Source organism: Coturnix japonica, chromosome Z (assembly GCF_001577835.2).
Source record: "Coturnix japonica isolate 7356 chromosome Z, Coturnix japonica 2.1, whole genome shotgun sequence".
Lineage (NCBI taxonomy): Eukaryota > Metazoa > Chordata > Aves > Galliformes > Phasianidae > Coturnix > Coturnix japonica.
In genome coordinates, this window is record NC_029547.1 from 25,102,447 (window position 1) to 25,116,592 (window position 14,146).

Consider the following 14,146-nt stretch of genomic DNA (forward strand, 5'->3'; position numbering starts at 1 on the left):
AAGGCAAAGGAAAGCATACCACTCAGATAAACAAAAAGAGAAATGGCAACAAAATACATGTAGAAGATTGAAGTATTGAACAAGACCTTCGCTCTACCCTTCACTGGCAGTCAGTCCTTCCACCACTGTCTTGCCCCCAACCCTCTATGTGGACTTTGGGAGAGTAAGGAAGGAGCAAGTTCAAGACCACCTGATGAGACTAAATGTGTACAAATCTATGGGTCCCAATGACATGCATCCCAGGGTCCTGAAAGAATGGGCTGATGTGTTTGCCAAGCCATTCTCCACCATATTCAAAAAGTCATGGCTGTCAAATGAAGCCCTCAGTGACTGGGAAAAGGGAAACATTACTCCATTTTTTAAAAACAGAACAACACAAGGAACTGTAGAATGGCAGACCAGTGAGCTTCACAGCTGTGCATGAGGAGATCATGGAAAAGATCATCTTGGAAGCTGTTAAGGCATGTGCAAGACAAGAAGGGGACCGGAGTCTGTCAGTATGGCTTCACCAAGGGCAGATCTTGCCTAACCAATGTGGACTATGATGGACTGATAACATCAGTAGAAAAAGGAAGCACAAATGATGTTGTCCTCCTGGAGGCCTCTGACACCATATCTTTATCCCCAGCTTGAAGAGAAATGAAGGGTGGACTATACCCGTAGGAATTGACTGTATGGTCGCAGACAGAGAGTTAAAGTAAATGTCTCTCTATCCAGGTGGAGGCCAGTCAAGAGTAGTGTGCCCCAGGGGTCTGTCTTGGGTGCTCTTCAGTATCTTTATCAATGACCTAGAAACAGGGATTGAGAGCATTCTCAGCAAGCTTGCTAACGGTACTGAGTGACGCAGTTGATACTAAAGAGAAAAGGGGGATACCATCCAAAAGAACCCAGACAAGCTTGAAAAGTGGACCCACACAAACCTAGAGATATTCAACAAGCCAAGTGCAAGGTGTTGCACTCGTGTAAGGGTAATGCTAGATATGTGTACAGGTGGGGAAAACTCATAGCATCATAGAATGGCTTGGGTTGGAAGGGACCCCAAGGATCATCAAGTTCCAACATCCCTACCACAAGCAGGGCCATCAAGCTCCAGAACTAGACCAGGTTGCCCAGGGCCCCATCCAACCTGGTCTTGAACATCTCCAGTGACAGAGCATTCACAGCCAGTTCATTGAGAGCAGCACTGCAGAGAAAGGCTTAGGGGTTCTGGTGGTTGAAAAGCACAGTGGGAGTCAACAATGTGTACCGACTGTATCCCGGGCTGCATCAAAAGAGGGGGTGTAAGCAGGTCAGGGAGATGATTGTCTTCCTCTGCTCTGATTTCATATGGACCCAACCAGAGCACTGAATCAAACAAAGCCTGGTGCCCACAACACATGAAAGACATGGAGCTCTTGGGAAAGGTCCAAAACAGGGACACAAAAATTATCAGAGTGCTGGAGCACCACCCCTACATAGAAAGGCTGAAGGATTTGGGCTTGTTCCATCTAGAAAAGAGAAGGCTCCAGGGAATCCTCACTGGGTCTTGCAATACTTAAAGGGACCTTACAAACATGCAGGAAATCAACTTTTCACATGGATTGATAGTGATAGGACAAGTGAGAATGGTTTTTAACTGAAAAATTTAAGTCAGATGTTGGAAGCAAACATTTTTACACATCGGATGGTGATGCACTGGCACAGAAGCTGTGGATACCCCATTCCTGTAAGCATTTAAAGCCAAGTTGGACGGGGAGCCTGAGCTGGTGGGTGGCAGCCTGCCTATGACTTTAACCATGCACACAGACTGTTAAAAAACGTATTCTTATAAATCTCTGATGCATTAGTATAAGATATTCTACCCTATAGATAAAGGTATAATAATTTTTAGCCTGTTCAATATTTTTAATTGAAACAAAGCATTTGCAATTCTTAAAGAATAACAACAGTAATTGCATTTTTAGTAAGCATAAGTTTATATATAAAGACTATATGACGGCACAATGCATAATTTGACTCTGCTATCTTACGTAATTTCTAATAAAAAAGCACTGAGCCCTCTCACATCCTATCGAGTCATCATCATCCTATCAAAGAGAGTAACATAATTCAGCAGAGGCTTCCACAAAACACTCCTGCATTTAATACAGCTGAGATGTTGTCTCATACTACATACAGAAATGAATATGGGATAAATCTTTCAAATCCTATTTGATTAAGTATTTTTATTCCAGAGTTAATAGCTTTACGACAGGATGTTTGTTCGTTTGTTTTTTTTAATCAATACAGGTGGTTTTCTTGAGCCAATCACACCCTATTAGGTTCAGCTCTTTCCTTTCTACTCCCAACTGCTGCTAGGCACAGGTTTCAAACGTGTAGTGCTGATACACCAACACAGCTCACATTCACAGTGACTTATTCTGTTGAGCTCTGCCCCACACTCCACAAGTGTTCCCACTACACAAGCAAGGTTCTTCTTACCAGCTGGCACCAACACCCTGTGTCACTAGCAAGTTTAAGCTTGACGGACATGGACAGCTTTACATATCTGCTAATACCATTCCTTCTTGCTCACCTTAACCCTCTCCCAAAAATCTTTTGGGAATTTTAACATGTAAAATATTAAGCCACACAGAAAACCAGTAGACATTTCAGTGGTGTTTTCAGACACCACAGCTTTAATGTGATTGACACACATGTGCCTGTGTCAAACTTGAGAGAAAACAAATTTCAGTTTGACTTAAATTGGACTTTGAACTATTAGGCTCAAAATCTTTTCAAACTCAGCAGCTTTGGCTTAAAGGAAGTTCCTGCCAGTAATTTATACTTTAACACATCACAATTTACATTTTACTATTTAAATCTGTGACTATAAACACTAGGTGTTATTTTCCACTTTATCATTTCCAAAAATAGGGACACTAAATTATCCATTTAAAAGTAGGTACTCTGGCCCAACATTTTATTCCTACTTAGAGGTAATACAACTGTTGAAGACTACAAAAACTGCATAAAATTTATAATGTATTTTAGCTGAGAATGGTATTAATTTTAAAGAGACAGTCATACAGAGGCAGTCATACATGGCAGCACTTCTTTCTGCCAGCATAAAATAAAGAAAGGAGCGTTTGACATCTTGTCCAAACAACTGTGTCTCCGTGTTCCTAAAAGGCTTCTTTCAGATGCAAAATCTTAGTCAGGAAATGCTAAGCCCTATTTTGCATTTTAGTATGTCAAGCTTCAGAAAGTCCAAAACATTTTGAATTAAGACTTGAATAGCACCAGTAGGCACCATTCCTCTCTGTGGCAGAACTGAGAACCTGAAGGTTTGATCCTACTGGGAATCACTCAAATGTTGTTTTTAAAACCATCCATGGTTCTGGAGTTCAGGTTTCTGGTTTTTTTGGTTTTTGTTTTTTAAATATCATTGGGTTCTTTTCTTTTTTACATATAAAGAGGAACCTTCATACATAAGAACCTTCATATATAACCTACATATATGAGGTTACCTTCCAAAAAGAAACACATCTGCATAATCTACTTGATGTAAAAGGCATATACCAGACTCTCGACAGAGTTTTCTACACCTACCGAGACAGCAGCGCCAGCTTCTGTTCCAGCATCATCTCCAGCTTCTGGGCCTGTTTGGACAGCCAGTGATCCACTCCGTGCAACCGGTAACACGTCTCCAGCATCTGCCGGAAGTCACCCACGAAATCTGCTATCCCTGCGTACTGCCCGCTGGAGAATTTCTCTTCCATCTTCAGCAGCCACATTCCAGCCGGTGACTGCTGAGCGGAGTGACTGCTAGTATGCCCCGACAGGGAGCCGGCTCCTCCTTCTTCCCTCACGCATTCCTGATCCGCGAGCGGCTTTAAAAACGGCGCTGTCAGAGGCCGGTGCTTCTCCAGGAGGAACTCGCGCAGGATGCGGTATCCCTGCTGCAGCTCGGGGCTCAGGCTCTGCTCCCACGAGCAGCCGCCGCTCTCTTCTCCCGCGTCGCTTCCATCCTCGTCCGGCCGCTCCTCCCGGCGCCGAGAGCGGCCGGCCGAGGCCCGCTCCGCCGAAAGGTCTCCGCCCGCGGCGAGCTCCGCCGTCTGCTCCGCGGCGTCGGCAGGCCGCGCCGAGTCCATGTCTGCCTCCCCGCGCGCGCACAGGGCCTCGGCGGCTGCAGGGGCGCCGCCAGCCGCGGGCCGGCTCTTGAGCACCAGCTAGGGGCCGCGCTGCCCCTCGCCCGGCCGCAGGATCCGCATCGGGCTCACCTAGGCAGAGAGACGAGCTTCAGCCCTCGCCGCGCTCCCCCTGCGGCGGCCCCAGCCCTGCCCCCCACCACCACCGCGGGGAGGACGGCGGCCGCCGGGGAGGAGGAGGAAGAGGAGGAGGAAGCGGCCGCGGCCGGCACCCGGCTGGGCCCGCCTCTCCCCGGCCTCCGCCTGCCGTGCCCGGCCCCGCGCAAGGCCCCGCCCGCCGCTCAGCCGCGCCCTCGCCCTCAGGGGCCGCCCCCGGCGACGGGCACGGCGCATCCCCCGCCCCGAGCCCCCTCCTCCTCCTCCCGCCGATCCCCCACGAGGTCGGGGGGGGTGGGAAGGAGGGAGGCGGGCGCGGTGCCGCCGCTCACAGCCCGGACAGCCCCCGGTGAGCGCCTCCCCTCCCCGCCTCCTCCTCACGGCGCTGCCCACCCCGAGGCGGCGGTTGTCGGCGGCCGTTACGGCCCGTTGGCGGCACGCGGGGCAGGGGGCGCTGCAGCCCAGCAGAGCGCAGAGAAAGGGACGCGGCTCTCACACAGCGCGCATGCGCCCGGCGGGGCGGGAGGGGTGTTTGGAGCGCCAGGTGAGTTGCGTCATCATGGGGCGACTGCTGTGGTGCTTTGGGGCGGGCGTTGTGTGGGGCCGGGGATTGCTTTGTGTGTGGGGTGTATCGGGGCCTCCCATCTTAACAAATAGTTTTTATCTCAACTGAGGAGTTCCGCTTTTTTTTCCCCCTCAGCTCTATCTCCTGTCACATGTGGGGTGTGGTGCTGAGCTGCCTGATAGGTAAAACCACAGAAATCCTTTTGGCACTCAATTTGGTACACAAAGAGCTGAGATAAGGACGGATCTTACCAGCTGGGCTTAAAACAAAATGGTTACAAGCAGTGTAGGAGCTCAATAGCTATTCACAGTGTAGTTTACTTGCTTTGAGATTGTTTTTCTTAACTCCAGTCAGGTGGTTTAATAGTCTCTGAGAGCTGTTCTTGGCTTATCTGTGTTTTTGCCAGTTAGTACATAGAATGTGCTCGTGCTGTACTAGTCACAGATTTAATTTGTATTTGTACTGTGTAATGCCATCACTCTTGCACTTCAGAAACTTTACTCCATAAATTCTTAGAGTACACTCTCTACTCCAGGTTACCTAAAACAGTTTTTGAAAATGCTGAGTATACTTAGGATATTCAAACTAACATGTTCTTATGGCTTTGTCTTTCCAGTTTTATTATTGGCTAAGAAACTGCTCAAAAATAACATCCCAAGATCTACCCTGAGGTAGGATGGTTGTAGGTTGCAAGGTATGTAACTGGACATAGGTAGGTGTCTATCATGATTATCACCTCCCACAGGTCTGGAACTCACCCCTGGACAAGTTCAGAATCCTAAAAAGCTGACAGAATGTTTTAAAAAGGTCTGCTCTGATCCTGGAAAAGCCAAAGATTTACAGCTACCTGCACTGTGTTGGGAGTCTGGCCTGCACCTACCAAACACTGTTCAACACTATTCTGCATCTACAAAAGGAATAAAATCCCTCTGAATCTGACTCAATCCCCATGACAGGCTCTGTGCTGAACCAGAGAACCAACCTGTGCCAGCATCCCTTACCCCAGCCCACAAGAAGAAACAATGGATGTGAAAGTCAATGCATTACTATGAAAGGAAGAAGAGAATAAGGAAGGCTAATCCATGTCAGGTTTATCATGAAAATGGAAGGAAGAGGCAGAAGTTATAGATGAGTCAGTAACTACATGATGTCTATCCTTGGGTGAGCTGTGAGATATGCAGAAAGATTTTGCTGTCATCCAGGCAAGCATGCAGTCACCTGGCTGCTCTGATGCTGGGAGAATGGGGATAATAGCAGAGATATAGTGAGCGTGGGAGCCAGGATTTCTTCCTAGGAAAGTGGGCATTGACAAAGTGTTTGCAAAATATGAAAGATTTCTCCTCCTGTTGATGCAGCTCCTGTCAGCTGGGAAGGAAAGTATTCCTGCAGGGACAATATTACATGTCAGCCAGGCAACAAACAATGTGGAAGGAAACATCCAGTATCTCAGGGAATTAGCTGTGCTGGGGATGGTACATAATGTTGACCAGAACAACTATCAATTATCTGCAAATTCAGGTAGCATCTAGTGCATGCAGTCTATGTGATGGAAGTACAGAGTTCAATTGCTGTATGCCAACTCACTGACAGTAATGACCTGGAAAGATAGAGATGAACAAACAGTGAATGAATTGGCAACCAACTGGCAATACGAAGAAAGTCTCTCTTCCTCCAAATGGGTCTGTATTTCAGCTGTGGATAAACTACCCCCAGGAGATTCAGCAACTCATATGGAATATGTCTTCCTCCCCTCCTACACAGACCAGCATCTCAGTTAGCAGAAGCAAGCATTTTTCAGTTCAACTGAGAAGTTATAGTGGGTACACACCAGTGCCACCACATGGTTTTACTTGTGTGAACATGGAGAAGATATGAAGAAGTGGGATAGAAAACTAGCCTCAACCCTAGAGGTGTGGGAACATGAGCTGCGAGGAAAAACAACTGTAGAAGCAGATTCTTCCAGGAAAATGGCCACTCCAGTTACCAGTGAGCAGTCTCCAAGACAGAGAAGACGGACTGATCTTATTTCTGAGCTTGAAAACAAAGCTTTTGGTTTACATCCACATGAAGAGAGTTAGGAATACCATAACCAAAACTAGAGGGACCCTTCCTCCAGCCAGATGCAGGAAAGGCACAGTTGGGTGTATTGGACCATATGGTTTTGATGGTCTCATATATCAGAACCACAGGAGTATATGGGCCTATTGGGCATTGGCATACAGTGTACCCTAATGCCATGAAGTTACAATGGAGCAGAACATATATCTAGTTCTGGACTGACAGGGCAATCTCAACAGCTAACTGTTGGAAGCTGAAGTGAGCCTAATTGTGAATGACTGACAAAATAAACTATTGTGGCTGGCCCAGAGACTCCGTGAATCTTTGGTGTAGGTTACCTCAGAAGCAGGTACTTCAAGGTCACAAAAGAGTAGCACTGTGAACACTTTTAGTATAGCTGCCTTGGAGATGGGGGACATCAAACTGTTATCTACTTTGTCTTATCTCTTAGAGAATCCTTCTGTGTGAGGTTGCTTAGAGTTGAAGAACAGGGGGTGCTGATCACCACAACAGTGCACTGGTGGTGCTGAGTCTCCTTGATCCTCATACATAAGTTGATTTGCCAACTGAAGAGCCAGGGAATAATCAGCAAGACTGACTCACCCTTTAACAATCCTGTGGCCAGTGTTCTGCCTCTGCTAGTTCATGGGTAGTGTCAGGTGCCCCATTTATTACAGCAGTGGAAGCAGAACAATAGGTAGTGCAAATGCAAACCCATCTTGGCAGCTGCACTGTGGAAAGATATTGCTGCATGGGTAAAGAACATTGTTGTAAAAGTATGTTGAGCAGATGCCTAAGTACCCAGGAATCGTACCACTGAAGGACATCAAAATCATCACCAGGTGAATCATTCTAAATCACAGAATGTTAGAATCGTTAATTTAGGAAAAGACCAGTAAGACAATGTAGTCCAGTCATCAGCCCATCATCACCGTGCCCACTAAAATATGTCCACTGTTTCCCTATTTGCCATGTCTTCCCTTTTCTTGAAAACCTCCAGGGATGCTCATTTTACCATTTCCCTGGTAGTTCCAATGCATTACCGCTCTTTCTGAGATTAATTTGCCTTAGTATCCAATCTGAGCCTCCCTTGGTGCAATGTTACCGTTACCTCTAGTCCTATCACTATTTACATGTGAGAAGAGGTACCTCACCGCAGCCTCCTTTCAGGCAGTTGGTGAGAGCAACAAGGTATCTCTGGAGCCTCCTCCAGACTAAAGAATCCTGGTTCTCTTAGACTGTCCTCATTAGACTTGTGCTTGAGGCCCTTCACCAGCTTTGATGCCCCTCTTTGGACATGCTACAGGGAGGGTGAGTTATTTCTAGCTCAATGGACCCATGACACCTCTTACCATCAAGGCTGAGACATGTATAAGATGGGCAGCAGGGCAAGGGAAGTGATTACTCTCCTTAGATGCTCCTCTCCTCTGCTGTACAACATGCAGGTCTGTGAGCCCAATGCAAGAAAGATGTGAAGCTGTTTGTACAGGTCTGGAGGAGGGCCACAAGATGATCAGAGAGCTGGAACACCTCTATTGCAAATGTAGTCTGAGAGTGGGGCTTGTTCAGCCTGGAGAGGAGAAGGCTTCAAAGAGACCTCCTTACAACCTTCCATTACTTGAAGGGAGCTCATAAACAAAATAGAGTGTCCTTTTACACAAAGATAGTGATAGAACAAGGGAGAACATTTTTATACTAGATGAGGGGAGGGTTAGGTTAGATGTTGGGAAGGAATCCTTCACTGAAGTCAGTGAGGTGCTGGCGCAGCTGCCCAGAGAAACTGTGGATGTCCCATCCCTGGAAGTTGTTCAAGGCCAGGTTGGGTGCCCCATCCAGCATCCAGGGGCACCCACAATCTTACTGGGCAGTCTGTTCCAGTGTCTCACCACCCACACAATGAAGATTTTCTTCACATATACTGTATGCTTAAGAAAATGACAGTAGTTGTTTTCAATGTATATTTAGCTTTCAACTATGTAGGGTTGTTTCATTTTAATAAAAGTGTCTAAAATGAGTTTTAGTAGAAAGCAGAACACAGTGTCCACCTATAAAAACCTTCATGTGTTATTTTGCCTTCTATAATAATAAAAAAAATTACATTCAGCTTAACCAATCCCAAAATAGTCCATTGATGTACTTGAAAGTGTTGCCACATGAGTGCACTGTGGCATTAAAACTATGTCCTACTTTCAGTTAGACTTGGAACTCCATTACCAGCAAAAGCAAACAGGAACTGTAGAAAATATGTAACAGTGATAAAAGAGAGGTGTGTTTTGCCACACCAGGTGTTAACTGTAGGAGCAATCACTCACATGTCAGAAGAGTCATACTTATGAATAAACATACTTACTGAATTTAACACTTGCAGTGGGCATACACAAATTTATTTTAAAATAATAATAATTTTAAAAAAAAAAATTAATGCCATTGTACAGATTTGTATCATTTTAACAATTAAAAATAAATTGAAAATGTGAGTCCGCATGATCTTCTCTGAAAGGCAGAATGGTACACGGAATGAACTCATCTGTATGCTACCAGAAATAAATGGCAGGAAATGCAGTTTTATTGTTACCCACGATGCATGAAGTTTTAGGGGAAAGTTCAAGTATCAGATGGATAAGAGTTTTCCTTGAGGGAGAAATGTGAATTATGCTTTGGAAGGAATACTCAGCAGAAAACAAACAAAAAAAACCCCAAACCACTGTAAACTGTAATTGCAGTTTGCAAAAGGTAGAGGATAAAAGGCACCTATCAAACACGACCAGTATTCCCTGCCTCAGACTGCTGGGTAAAGTCTTAGACTTTGGGACTTAGCAGGTCAAATTCAGGGACCTGCAGAGAATATTTTAGGCTGAGTATGAAAGCACCCACATTTCTATGGGCATGTGAGATTTTCACATAAGGCATTAAAACGCAGACACCTGATCATTTCTTGTTTAAACTGTGAGGTGGAAACCTGCAAGTCTGATGTGAAAAACAGCCAAATGAGGGGAGTCTAGCCACTGCAAGATAGTCCTGGTTTGGCAAAAGGTTGCAGGAATAAGGTGATAAACAGTTTTGACAAAGAATTTCCAAGGCAACAGTGCTCAGAGTGAGACTTTTACTTCATTAACTTTGAAATTAATATTAAAATTTAACTCTACAAATTATAATGAGCATTTAGAAGATGCTAAACGTACATGACTGTTGCTCTCAGCTCTCCACTCAAATCGTGTTAAACATCACCCCAGGGAGGGAAACAGCTGAAGTTATATAAAGGAAGATATCTAGGGAAGCAGAATGGAGAAGAAAAGAGAAAGAAAAAGAGAATGAAGAGAAATAAGTGATGGGAAGCTGCACTCCTTCTGCTCCTGGTAGGTAAGGACATCCTGGTAAGCGCTGTGCCTCACCTTTTTGTAAAGAATAACTGGGATAGCACGTATTTTTGGTAGCACTTACTGTATATCAGTGCTGTTGCAGCTAATGCTTTTATCAAGGGCTGTCCCAAAACTACTGTCTGTTAATTTGTTCACTGAAAGTTCTGGCAGTCAGGGTCAAAGCTAGACTCATAGCACAACAAGGCATCCATTGACAGTGTTCATGTTTAGCCTTTTCAGAAGTCAAGGCACTTTCTCGACTTGGGTATTATGTAAAGTACTGATGTTATGTCATGGACTGGCAATGCCTATGCATTTGACTTCAGACTGGAGTCAGTGTTATTAAGCCATAAATGAACATCTAGTGGCTGCTAATGTTGCAGAATGTGATGAATTGCAGGACACATAAATAAGTTTTAATTCTGTAATTTAACCTGCTGTCATTGTTTTTCTTTTACGACAGATAATAGATCCTCAAAGATCTATACATAATACTCGGAATATCTGTGAAATAATTTACCAACATCTACTCCAAAAATAATGAATTCACATTCTTTTTCTGGCTCCAGCTGTTGCCTATCTCAACTTTCTAAAATGAACAATAGCCTTCTTATAAAGAAGATAGCACTGTTCCATTGCAGTCAGAGAATTGTTTGGGTTGGATGAATTATAATGTGCTTATAAACCACTGGGTGATTTTGCTGCAGGTCTGAATCTACCTGTGTCAAGGTGTGGGATGAAGAAAAAAGGGTTATTTCTACCATAACAGTACAGAAACAGGTAAGGGAGGAGCGTGAAAACACTGAAAAACACTGGCAAAGTTATTTTCTCCTGAGGATCTTTCATCCAAGGTTTCCTTTTTGTCAGCTGTGCAATAATTAATTATATAAACTGACAAAGAAAGCATCCTTGAATTTTAAGCTGTAGAGGCATTATATTTTTCTAAATTCTAGAAGCTGTAAACTGTTTTGCACACTATGTTCTATAGTATAGATGGCTGAGAAACCATAGATATCCTTTAAATGTCTTCTTTAGCAATAGGAGGTAAAGCAGAAGTAAAATTTTACTATGTTTCCAAATTTGGAGACTGCAGGAGGCAGCTCAGAGGGAACCAACGTGACTTTTTGCACAGCCATTCTGGACCAACAGAGACCTTCCTGCAGAGAAAGCAAGCTGGGACTGTTTTTCTTGTGGTGCACCATGAATATCAGTGTCACCCGTATCTTTATATGTTAAAATTTCCTTAAAAGCCATTTGTAACAAGGCCGAATTATGTCTCTCTCTTTCCAATTGTACTTCTAGATTTCCAATTTGGTTTTGCAAAGCTTTCACGAGTTCCTGGGTTGCTTTAACTGTTTCTGGTGTAACGACTGTATAGTTGGTTTTCCGCCTCAAACTGCTGATCTCGGAACTCCACGGCTGCTTTTAAAGCAGCACCGAGTACCGCACAAATAAATGATTTGCCTTTCCCGGCTCGGGTACGAGCCCCATGTTGTAAAACGCAAATGCGGTCAGAAACAGCCTGCAAGTTATACCAGTTTTCACGTGCCCAGTCCATCCCTGATGACGATGGCCGAGACGCGTTCTTTTCAAGGATATCAAACAACATATTTTCACCTTCCATATCAGATGTAATTTTACTCACAACCAAAAATCTACAGGCAACGAAATCACCCTGAGGAGGAGGAGTGATTCCTTATCTCCTCAGAGAGGCAAACACTGAACAAAACAACAACTGCTCAAAACACTCCTTTACACAAAAGCCAAAAGACTCAATCAACACTTCCAAGAAAAGTGTAAAAACCTATTCGGTCCTGGCACCTGTCAAGCCACAACGAAAAACTTCAACCTTCAAGCAACAAAAGTTAGAAATAACTTCTAAGTTTCTCAAAAGTAATAAACTTCTTGGAGAAGCACACACCAATTCCCCAGGAGGTGCACACACAAAACTTTTTTAAAACCAAAGGTACGTCACAAGATACTTAAAACCACTACAATGCAAAATAGACTCCCCAGGGAGGCACACACGTGTAAAACAAAAGCAAACAGTCCAAATTAATTCATACGTCCCCGAGAGGTAGACACGTCAGAGAGAAAGTTTCAGAATGTAGAGCGGTCTTCCTGGAGAGGTGCACACGTCAAATTAAGTTATCACAATCGCTCCTTGCAACTCCAGGAGAAACAGACAGACAAGTTTTAGAGAAACTAGAAGGACAACACTCTCACGACGAGTATCCTGCCGACTGCGCCAATAAAAAATGTCTCGCTCCCAATTTAGGAGTGAGGCAAAGTTCTTTTAATAATGTTATGCCGGCGTGAGATAAGAAGAAGACATTCAAATGTTGATCCGACCAGTTTATTGGAAATAATAGACAATTGAGGGGATGGGGAAGGGAGAGTGACGAATGCCAAAATTAGGGTGATGGGGAAGGGAAAGTAGGCGATAGAAAAAGGTAGAAAAGAGCAAGAATTACGTTAAAACGGGAATAGTCACCTCCTGGAGGCAGCAGCGTCCCGTAGCACGTTGTTAACGTTGGTCCGGGCAAAATAAGCGTAGGGAGAAGCAGCAACGGAGTAGCAGGCTGCAAGCAGCAGATCGGTGAGTCGCAGAAAAGATGGTCAGAGTATCGTGGTTTCTAGAAGCAGAGTCTCGGGCAGAAGAGTCCCTCGGAGCAGAGTCTCGAGCAGCAATCCCAGAAAAGAGAATAGCAGCAGTAGGACAACGGTGGAGAAGATCTGAGGTCAGATACCTAGATGCCCCACAAAACGTGGTTTGTCCGTGCCCTTTTTATCCTTCTTTCCAGCCTTCCAGAGATTTCGGGACCGGCTCGGTCAGAGTCCTGTGATTTCCTCAGAGATGTCAGTCTTCCTTGAGATGGGCCAACAGGAAAAGACCACTTAAGGGCCATCAGTCCTCAGAGATGGCCACTTTCCTTGATAGGCCTACACAAAAGACCACTTAAAGCCATTGATCAGTATCTTATTTCCCTTTCATAGCTCCCGGACTTGTCCATCTCCTAAACAAAGGAGTTCTCGAACCTTGGTCCCGTGTTGTCTCAGACAAAGGCAGTCCTGGAACCTTGGCCAGGACTTGCCTGAACTTGTCCATTTCAGCCCCCCCCCCCCCCCCCCCTGCAAACTTTGAGACAGTAATGTAAAAAGCATGGCCTCTTACAGGGACTTGGGGGTGATGATGCTGAAGGTGAGAAAGCGAGTGAGCATGTCAGATAATCATATAGTGTAGAAACCCTAATCTCTTTAGTTGTAACATCAAATCTACTATTTATATTCACTGTGGGATGTCATTTATTGTTGTAGCTTGCCAGCCAATTTATATACAAACTAAGTAATTAACTCCTCAGTCAAAGAGAGAGGATAACAGTTGAGATCAGGCTGCAGTTTTTAATTCAGTTGTGCATTTCAGAACCTCCCTCCCAGCTCTCCAGCTACCGATGTTCACAAAATGGTCATGAATGTCTATTTTTTTTTTTTTTTCAGCTAAGCTTGTGCCTTCTTCCATGTCCTCAGCAGACTTGGTCAAAATAATTCAGTATGTTCACAAGTGACTAGAGAGGGCAAAAGTACAGTCAGTCAGCACAATTGCTTAAGCCTCAGTTCTTTAGGAAATAAAACTAACAGGAACTTAGTAATCTCCAACTTTGAATATTTCATATACAGCTGACCAACATGAGAAAGGCAGCTTCTGGACTGTTTCACACACTTATCATTTATTTATGCTGAATTTTCTGCAGTTATCGTTTTTAATATTATACTGAAAAGCTGAAATTCGTTTTTTGTTGTCCTGGTATTTTAGGAATGGCAGTCATTTCCCTTTTCCATTGCAGAAGAGTGGAGAAAAAAGTAGAATAGCAAAGAGAGGTTGAAAATGAGGATAGATC

The 14,146-nt window shown here is 44.5% G+C and overlaps 2 protein-coding genes across 2 annotated transcripts in view; one reads left to right on the forward strand and one right to left on the reverse strand.

Annotated features, from left to right (window-relative positions):
* The window catches only part of KIAA2026 (KIAA2026 ortholog), a 60,666-nt gene extending 55,946 nt beyond the window's left edge, over positions 1–4,720 (reverse strand). The window contains exons 1-2 of the mRNA XM_015848966.2: positions 4,659–4,720; positions 3,571–4,241 (exon numbers count right to left, since the gene is read on the reverse strand). Of these exons, the coding sequence (XP_015704452.1) occupies positions 3,571–4,112 (542 nt within the window). The 5' untranslated portion in view covers positions 4,113–4,241; positions 4,659–4,720. The remainder of the gene's footprint in view (positions 1–3,570; positions 4,242–4,658) is intronic.
* On the forward strand, positions 4,111–7,200 carry LOC107306107 (serine/arginine repetitive matrix protein 1-like). The gene is made up of 3 exons (XM_015848928.1): positions 4,111–4,171; positions 4,265–4,809; positions 5,447–7,200. The coding sequence occupies exons 1-3, from the start codon at positions 4,111–4,113 to the stop codon at positions 5,498–5,500; spliced, it is 660 nt and encodes a 219-aa protein (XP_015704414.1). The 3' UTR covers positions 5,501–7,200.
* The last annotated feature ends 6,946 nt before the right edge of the window (positions 7,201–14,146 follow it).

Bases quoted from the DNA above. Each gene is read 5' to 3' on its own strand.
- LOC107306107 (XM_015848928.1), top strand. From the start codon at position 4,111: ATGTCTGCCTCCCCGCGCGCGCACAGGGCCTCGGCGGCTGCAGGGGCG. The intron at 4,172-4,264 runs GCCGGCTCTTGA...GACGAGCTTCAG, and splicing joins AGGGGCGCCGCCAGCCGCGG to CCCTCGCCGCGCTCCCCCTG. The intron at 4,810-5,446 runs GTGAGTTGCGTC...TTGTCTTTCCAG, and splicing joins AGGGGTGTTTGGAGCGCCAG to TTTTATTATTGGCTAAGAAA.